A 10168-nucleotide genomic window follows, 5' to 3' on the forward strand; every position below is an offset into this window, starting at 1 on the left:
CATTTTAAATCCCTGGGGAATTTTTATGTATATCTCATTATCAAGTGAGCCGTAAAGGTAGGCTGTAACCACATCCATTAAATGCATGTCAAGCTTTTCATGGACAGCAAAACTAATGAGATAACGGAACGTTATAGCATCCATAACAGGAGAATATGTCTCTTCATAATCGATACCAGGCCTTTGTGAAAATCCTTGTGCAACAAGGCGTGCCTTATATCTTTGTACCTCATTTTTCTCATTCCTTTTACGTACAAAAACCCATTTATAGCCAACAGGCTTAACACCATTTGGTGTTTGGACTACAGACCCAAAAACTTCACGTTTTGCAAGTGAAGTTAATTCTGCCTGGATAGCATCTTCCCATTTTGGCCAATCATTTCTCTGTCTATATTCATCAACAGATTTTGGTTCAAGATCCTCATCTTGTTGCATTATTTCAATAGCGATATTATAAGCAAAAACGTTATCGATAACAATATTATTTCGGTTTCATCTTTTTTCCGTTAAGACATAACTTATTGAGATCTCTTCATTCTTATCATTTTCAGATACCTGAACCTCCCTTGAGGTTTTATCATTTGTTATGTCTTTGTGCTCTCCTTGAGTCACTACCTCCGTATTATGATCACTTTGATCATTTGCTCCTTTTCTTTTTCGAGAATTTTTATCCTTAGAACCGATAGGTCTACCACGTTTCAAGCGTGGTTTAAAATTATTTGCTTTAATTAATTGTCCTACCGGGATATCAACTCGAATTGGAGCATTAGCAGCTGGAATATGTGACTTAGTCACCCTTGGTAGGTCAGTGAATGCATCTGGCAGTTGATTTGCAATATTTTACAAATGAATTATCTTTTGAACCTCTTGTTCACATTGATTTGTTCGAGGATCTAAATGAGATATTGATAATACATTCCAATCTATCTCCTTTCTCAGCTGCTTATTTTCTTCCCCTAATATTGGGTATACTGATTCATCAAAATGACAATCAGAAAATATTGTTGTAAATAAATCTCCAGTCATAGGCTCCAGATATTTTATAATAGAAGGAGATTCATACCCAACATATACTCCCAACCTTCTTTGGGGACCCATCTTTGTGCGTTGTGGTGGAGCAATTGGAACATATATCGCACAACCAAAGATTCTAAGATGAGAAATATTTGGCTCCTGACCAAAAGCCAATTGTAATGGGGAGACTTTATGATAACTTGTGGGTCTTATCCGCACAAGTGTTGCTGCATGTAAAATAGCATGACCCCATATTGAAATGGGAAGTTTTATTCTCATAAGTATTGGTCTAGCAATTAATTGGAGGCGTTTGATCAATGATTCCGCTAGACCATTTTGTGTATGAACATGAGCAACCGGATGCTCAATTGTTATCCCAGTTGATATACAATAATCATTAAAGGCTTGGGATGTAAACTCACCAGCATTATCAAGACGAATTGTCTTAATTGCATAATCTGAAAATTGTGCTCTTAGCTTTATTATTTAAGCCAACAATCTCGCAAGTGCCATATTGCGAATTGATAGTAAGCACACATGTGACCATCTTGTAGATGCATCTACCAAAACCATATAATATCTGAATGGTCTACATGGAGGGTGAATGGGCCCACTATATCACCCTGTATACGTTCCAGAAATGTAGGGGATTTCATCCTAACTTTAATAGCTGATGGTCTAATAATTAATTTGCCTTGAGAACATGCAGCACAAGAGAATTCTTTAAATTGAAGAATCTTATGGTTCTTCATTGAATGTCCATGTGAATTCTCAATTATTTTACGCATCATAGTAGAACCAGGATGACCCAACCGGTCATGCTAAATAATAAAATTATCTTGATTAGTAAATTTTTCATTTACTATGGCATGCGTTTCAATCTTGCTAATACTTGTGTAGTATAAGCCGGAGGAAAGAGCAGGTAACATTTCAAGCATATATTTCTTACCAGACATTATTGTAGTAATATAAAGATATTCAATCTTTTCCTCATTTGTAGTCTCAATATGGTAGCCATTTTGGCGAATATCTTTGAAAATTAATAAGTTTCTTTGAGATTTACTACAATATAGTGCTTCATCAATAGCCAAATTTGTTCCTCCTGGTAGTAATAAATTGGCTCTTCCAGAACCTTCAATTAATTTTGTACTACCGGATATTGTATTAACATTGGCTTCTTTCATTACCAAATAAGAGAAATATCTCTTATCTCTTAAAATAGTGTGTGTTGTAGCACTATCCAGAAGACATATATCATCTTTATTAATCTTGAGTCCAACTGAAGACCGAAAAATTTTCATATTCTTCATAAAAAAAATCAAAAAGTACATTATAAGAAATACGAAAGACAAACAAAATATATATTAAGAAATACATTAGGAATGTAGAAACTAGCAACACATGATACATTAGGAAAATACACTTAAGAAAAATAAACTAGTTGCAAACATAACAAAATAACAACTTTTATTATAGCTTCATTCCCAGTAAGATGATTAGTTCTTCAGTCAATATCCTCAAAGAAGTCTCCATCTTCTAAATGAGTAATATTTGCTAGGCCTCCAAAATCATCATCTTTATATGCAAGATGTGCCTCAGAAATCATATTTGTTTGAGGGACCTACTTCATCATCATTATTTTGAAAGGTCAAGTGTGCCTCCACATTATTTTCTTTCTTTCTAAGGGAGGCTTGATAAAGTTTGACAAAATAATCTGGCGTACGACAAATGCGTGCCCAATGACCTTTCATACCACATCGGTGACACATACTAATTTTACCTTTTGAAGGATTAATTTGAGAACTCTTATTATTCTCCTGTTTACTTCCACCATAATAACGATAATTATTTCGTCCCCTGCCACGTCCACGTCCACGACTATGTCCACGACCACGGTAATTATTTTGTTTTCTTTCAGACTTATCATATGCTGCTACAACATTCACTTCCGGGAATGGTGCTGACCCAGTGGGACGGGCTTCATAATTTTTCATTAATAGAGTATTATTCTGCTCTGCCACAAGTAGGCATGTGATTAACTCAGAATATTTCTTAAAACTGTTTTTACGGTATTGCTGTTGTAGCACCACATTTGAAGCGTGAAAAGTAGAAAATATTTTTTCTAATAAGTCCTCATCTGTGATAGTGTCTCCACATAATTTTAATAGAGAACTTACTTTAAAGATAGCCGAATTATACTCACTTACGGTTTTAAAGTCTTGCAACCTTAAATGTATCCATTCATACCGAGCTTTCGGTAATACCGTAAGTTTTAGGTGGTCATATCGATCCTTCAAATTAATCCATAACTCAAGTGGATCTTTTACAGTTAAATACTCAGTTTTTAACCCTTTATGTAGATGATGACGAAGGAAAATCATGGCCTTTGCTTTATCCTGATTTGATGCCTCATTTTCTTGTATAATAGTATTTCCAAGACCTTTAGCGTCAAGGTGAATTTTAGCATCAAGGACCCATGATAAATAATTCTTCCCGGTAATGTCTAGTGCCACAAATTCAAGCTTTGACAAGTTTGACATATTGAAACTAATCACAAAAGTAAATGGGTTAGAACAAATACAAATAATTTTCAATGAAAATATACTTATAAAAATAAATCAGACAACTAACTAAGAAGTTGATCACCTCAAATATGTAGTATAAAAAGTAACATATAATATATATATGTCCAATAAACAAGAATTATGGAGTATATGAATAAACACAAAGAGATATATTTAGTATAGTAAAAGAAAAGTAATTTATTATAAACGTGAATTTGAGGAATAACCATATACGGTGATAAGAGTGAATGTATTCAAATATTACTTTCCACCAATTGTAAAGTAATTTAAACTAGTATGTATAATAATTACTTTGTCACCTTGGTTATCACTATTTTATTTATGTAGAATGTCTTGAAGATAAGTTTTGTTCTACTTAAGTCCACACATATTTATTAAATTATTTTTTGTTAGTTTAACGCACTTAAGATCTATATCTTATATTTTCTTTAATAATAAGCAAGGTAAGAGAACTTCAGTAACATGATCAACTAAAATAAATGCTTAACAGTATATGAATTTGTTAATAAATAGCATATTGGTGCATATATATTATCATAAACTAAAAGAATATATAGTAATATACCTGAAGGAGAATCGAACACAACTAGGATGTGATTGTAAAAATGAAGGTGACAATCGTGCTGATAACGTGTTATAAATATAACTCAAAATAACAATATCGAACAAGGAAAAACAAGCTAAGATATATAGAGAGAAAGAGAGGAAGACAGATTCTTATTTCTTCTTCAATTGTGTGTTTTTCCTATCTATTACAAGGCCTTTATATAGGCATGAAAAGTGAATAAAAATATGTCATTGAATATGTCATTAAGCATAGAAATATGTCATTGAATATGTCATTAAGCATTTGAGAAGATCATGGAGGAAGAGTAGACATCCAACATAATTTAATTTCTTTTATAAAAGAAGGCACGTTCTTGGCTAGTTATACTCTTGATTAACTACTTCATTTCGCAAGAAATCTGTATCAAATTATTAATCATTCCCTCACTGCTAGCATTCCTTTTCCAAAAACCCATAAAATCTTCCAACAAATCTCATAATTCCTTCAGGTATCAGACAAAATCTTTTTCCAACACTTTATACATGAAATATTCAAAAGAATAAAAGTAGTCTAATAACTAGCACATAGGAGTAACATATATATATATATATATATATATATATATATATTAAGTACACCATAATAAAGAAATAATGTAAAAATAAATTATTTTAAAGAGTAAGAGTTTGTTGCATCAAGTTGGGCCACTTGGTGTTGGCGACGCGTTTGTCTCAATTTTGGTTAAACACGTGATTGTGAATTCCTATACGAGATAGGAAAGAATCGTTTTCTCCCAAACTACAAAATTGAATCAAACTTCCCTTTCCTATTGAAGATAGGAATAGGAAAGCATTATATATATATTGTTGCTCCTCACTATTACTACTATTCCCTCATTCTCTTCCTCTGCCCAAATTGCTCCGTAGTATTACTATTCGTTCTCATATATTTTTGTTTCTCTGCCCCAAAATTGCTTAATTCTCTCATTCTCGATATTTTCTTTCTCCGTCCAAAGTTTTTATTCTCCAATGGCTTGCTCTCAGCAGAACAATTTCAAGAAAAAAGAGATGTGGAAAAAGGAATTATTTGAAGAGATAAAACAAGTGAAGTTAACGTTACAAGACCAAAGAAAAAACATAAAAAAGACTTTGAATCTGAAAACAGAAAAAGAAATTGCATTGCTGATGGGTGAAGAATTTGATGAACAACAAATCAACGAGAAAAAACAGACATGGGAAAAGGAATTACGTGAAGAGATCGAAAAAATCAAGTCGAAAAAACGTTTAGCTACGGTGAAGTGTTAGTAATTTGCTGAAGATTATGGCCAAGAGTCTCTAGTGTTTATCGTTTTCTTACAAAACACTAACTCTCTATAGTTTAGAAATTGTTTAATTCTCTTATCTACCAATTTTAAGTGAAGAATCAAAATTTATTTAATACTTTTCAGGTTTGATGATTTGATGTGTATTCAAGTTTACTACTGTTCCATATTATTATAAATCAAATTATTAATCATTCCCTCACTGCTAGCATTCCTTTTCCAAAAACCCATAAAATCTTCCTACAATCTCATCATTCCTTAAGGTATCCGACAAAATCTTTTTCCAACTCTTTATACATGAAATATTCAAAAGAATAAAAGTAGTCTAATAACTAGCACATAGGAGTAACATATATACTACATATATTAAGTACACCATAATAAAGAAATAATGTAAAAACAAATTATTTTAAAGAGTAAGAGTTTGTTGCATTAAGTTGGGCCAGTTGGTGTTGGCGACGCGTTTGTCTCAATTACATTACCAATCAAACAGCTATTTGATTGAATAACAAACAAAATGCATGCAGCAGCTTTTGCTTTTCTAATGGATTAGACAATCATATGATTGATTGATTTCCAAATTGCTCTAGGTTCCACATAATTTCTGTTGTTATTATCAGTAAATGTTTTTTCACATACAGCATGCAATTCTGTCGGAATCCAACAACATGCGACAACTCACATGTTTGATTCACATCTTCATGAAATGAAACACTGTTGACAGAAAAAAATGATTTATGAATCTTATTAACCTGTAGCAAATTCCCTCTCGCCTTCAAAGTGCATTTGGTATTAGGTTTATATTTATAAAGGTTATGGGTCATTTGGTATAACGGTGGGATAAACGAGGATATCATATGGGGCAGGATATTCCATGGGATTAGCTATTCGGCCATCTTTTATATGGGATAGTTAATCTCACTATTTTGGCGTAAAACATATACTAGGATTAGTTAATACCTACAGTCAAACATGAAATAAATACAATTTCAAATTCTATCCCGAGATTATTATGATTATCCCTTAAAGTTATATACAGCGTAAATATTTTATTTTGATTATGGTGGTGTCTTGATAAGTTGCACACACTTTTCTCATTGCACGAAAAACCTGCTACATACCTTTCACACGAACATGTATCGAATTAAAAAATCACTCACTCCCTCCGTTCCAGTTTATGTGAACATATTTTCTTTTTGGTTCGCTCCAAAAAGAATGACCCATTTCTAAATTTGGAAACAATTTGACTTAAACTTACAATTCTACCCTTAATGAGAAACTTTTATAACCACACAAATACTCTGGGCCCCTTTTTGAATTGTTTAGGACCACAAATTTCAAAAGTCTTTATTTTTTCTTAAATTTCGTGCCAAATCAAACAGGTTCACATAAATTGGAATGGAGGGAGTAATATTTTTTTTGGCAACTAAAATATGAACTCCGATCTCTATGATTTATCCACTACGTAATGTTAGGCCACACTTTGCAGCGGTCATAACATATACTCCCTCCGTTTCAATTTATGTGAACTTATTTCCTTTTTAGTCCGTGCCAAAAAGAATGATCAATTTCCTTATTTGGAAACAATTTACCTTTATGCAATGATTTATAGCCACATAAAATATATGTGCCTCATTTTACACCAAAAGTTCAAAAGTTTTCTCTCTTTTCTTAAACTTCGTGCTTAATCAAATGGGTTTACATAAATTTAAACATAGGGAGTATACACAATTCACAAACTAAACATCTAAGTTACTATCGAACGAGAATCTCGAACCGAATTCATGACCCAAGCAGTCAATGGGACCAATCTCAAACCTAAAGAAAAACAGAACAAAGTACATGAAAATGTCAATAATTGTTAATTAATGTTTTCACCGAACAATCAAAAAGCCTAACATTTCTGTAATTAAGCTTGGATCCCACTTGAACTGATTTGGACCACGAGGATTCTTTTCTAAACATGTCAATATCGTACATGAACTTTCTAATCATTGTCCACAATCCCTCCTCAATTGTATCTTAACATTAACTATTTAATTGGATTTTTTTGAAGGATACATCCAGCTTGCAACAACTAAGCACAAGGTTTCCATGTTTTCTTCTCTATCTTTCAATCCATAAATAGCCCATCTATTGCTCTACATTTCCATAATTAAACAAGAAAAAAAAATGAAATTCTTTCTACGTGATAAAACCTTCCTATTATCACAGTTCTTGATTTTCTGCATGATAGTTGTCGTTTCATGTCTAGGTCCAGTCTATAAACCTCCAGTAGTCGAGAAATAAACCGATCATTTCAGCCGATTATTGGTTAACCAAGGTTATAATGTATTCTTTAGAGGTGCTAATGTTCGTATGACAAACAATGGGTACAGTGTTGATCTTATCTTAGATAAATCTTCAGGTACACTACAACTTTATCATACAAAAAATGTTTTTGCTTAAGTTTATATATAGTTGTTGAAGTATTTACAACAATTTTCTTTTTGTCCATAGGTTCTGGACTGATCTCTAAGGACAAATACTACTACGGTTTCTTCAACTGCTCTAAAATTGCCTGATCATTTTACATATGGAGTTGTAATTGTCTTTTATGTAAGTTTTCATGCACGTCTTATAACTAATCTCCATATAACTAATACAGTACTGGCACTAAACTCTAAATGCGTTATGTAGAGTACGATATAGAAATCAAGAATTTTCTCTTTCGTTGATCATCAAGGCTAAGGCAAGATTTTTTTAAATTTTTTTTCCAATTTTCAGTTGTCTAATTCTGATGTGTTCCCACACAATCATGGAAGTGGAAGTGTTCACACAGGGAGAGAAGAGAAGTTTTACTTCTTGTTTGATCCAACACTGGATTTTCATGACTACAACATCCTCTGGAATAATCATCACATAGTGTAAGCTTAGTTGATATAATCTAACTATTACCTCCATTTCATTTTATATGATATTGTTTAATTATACATGGAGTTTTAAAAAAAACAATCTTGGCGCACAGTAGAGGAGCCACCTTATAGCAACTGACACCCCTTCACGACAAAAATATATTGTATAGGTAGGTAAAAAGAAATTATATGCATATATACTATGTGTTGACCCTCCTTTATTTTTTTGTCTGTTTGTTTTTATATATTTTTACACCCCTTAATAAAAATTTTGGCGCCGCTACTGTTGACGCATACGAAAATTGTCCTTAGAATTTGTAGTATTAAACATGTCATAACATATCTATGTCTATAAAAGCATATTATTAAGGAAAATAAAAATTTTAAAGAATTGCAAAATATAACGCATATTATTCTTTTGTTAGAACAAACTAAAAAAAAGGTGGCATATAAATAAACAAAGTGAGTACTATTCTTTACTTTTGCCTTAATCGACCACCCACTAAACAAGAATTTATTTTTAAATTCTATGTTAGATCCAAAAATTCAACTCCCCTTGAGGTACAACAAGAGGATTTTTCACCTATCACCCTAATTACCATCTGTAAAAAAATCCTAATTATTCAATAGGTTTTTTATGAGGTTAATCCAACGCATGTTTTTAGCTACAAATGTTGAATCTTTTTATCAAAATGGAACTTCTGATGGGATCGAGTTATAGGCTTGATAACAAGTTGAGAACTCACAAACTTCAATATTGGAAAATATATCTTAGTTTCTATATTTATTACTTGGTATCTTTTTTGTGGTAAAAAAGTGTAACGACATGATCGGTTGTTTTGCGCTCTAGCACGTTATTCAACGGTTTGAGACCCTGATCAGTTTCACTTCAGGTATTATGACTTGTGAGTATGGTCGGAATTGAATTTCGGAAAGTTCGGAGTTGATTTGGAAAACAAATTCTAATTTCGGAAGCTTTAAGTTGGAAGAATTGACTAAGGTTTGATTTTTAAGTAAACAACCTCAAAATCGGGATTTGAAGGTTCCTACAGATTTGTATGATAATTTTGGGCTTGGGTGTATATCCGAATTGGATTTTGGATGACCCGAGACCGTTTCAGCGCCTATTGTAGAAGTTGGCATTTTGGAAGAATTTCATAAATTTGGGTTGAAGTGAATTTCCATGATATCGACGTCCGTTTGGGATTCCGAGTCTGGGAATAGCTCCGTATGATAATTCTGGTCTTAGGAGCACGTCCGGAAGCGGATTTGGAGGTCCGTAGGTCATTTTGGGGTCATTTGGGCGAAAGTTGGAAATTTGGATAATTTTTGTAACGACCCGACCGGTCGTTTTATTTTATAGAACCTTGTTTCCCTAAATAAGACTTTCTGTACTTGCTTTTATTGATTTATGACTTGCGGGGATAGTTGGTTCGGGATTTAGAAGAGTTTAGGTTGAAATCGGAACACTTAGTTCCTTAAGGTTGGCTTGAAAGGCCAAGTTTGACTTTGGTCAATATTTTTAGTAAACAACCTCGGAATCGGGATTTGACGGTTCCAATAGATTCGTATGATAATTTCATACTTGGGCGTATGTTCGGATCGGGTTTTGGGTGACCCGGGAGCGTTTCGGCGTCTAATAGTGAAAGTTAGTTCTTGAAAGTTTTTGAAGTTCTTTAAATTTAGTTTGGAGTAGGTTTTGGTGATACCGAGGTCCGAATGAAATTCGGAGATCGGAAATAGTTCCGTAATGTCATTTAAGACTTGCACGCAAAATTTGGTATTATTCCGAGTAGTATAAGTACGT

The 10168-nt window shown here is 32.9% G+C and overlaps 1 protein-coding gene across 1 annotated transcript; it reads right to left on the reverse strand.

The window, feature by feature from the left end:
- Positions 1-2359: 2359 nt before the first annotated feature.
- On the reverse strand, positions 2360-4470 carry LOC138900639 (uncharacterized). Its single transcript, XM_070187751.1, has 2 exons — positions 4165-4470; positions 2360-3561 (listed from the first exon to the last, which is right to left on the reverse strand). The coding sequence occupies exon 2, from the start codon at positions 3552-3554 to the stop codon at positions 2610-2612; it is 945 nt and encodes a 314-aa protein (XP_070043852.1). The 5' UTR covers positions 3555-3561; positions 4165-4470; the 3' UTR covers positions 2360-2609.
- Between the last annotated feature and the right edge of the window lie 5698 nt (positions 4471-10168).

Source organism: Nicotiana tomentosiformis, chromosome 10 (genome assembly GCF_000390325.3).
Source record: "Nicotiana tomentosiformis chromosome 10, ASM39032v3, whole genome shotgun sequence".
Taxonomy (NCBI): domain Eukaryota; kingdom Viridiplantae; phylum Streptophyta; class Magnoliopsida; order Solanales; family Solanaceae; genus Nicotiana; species Nicotiana tomentosiformis.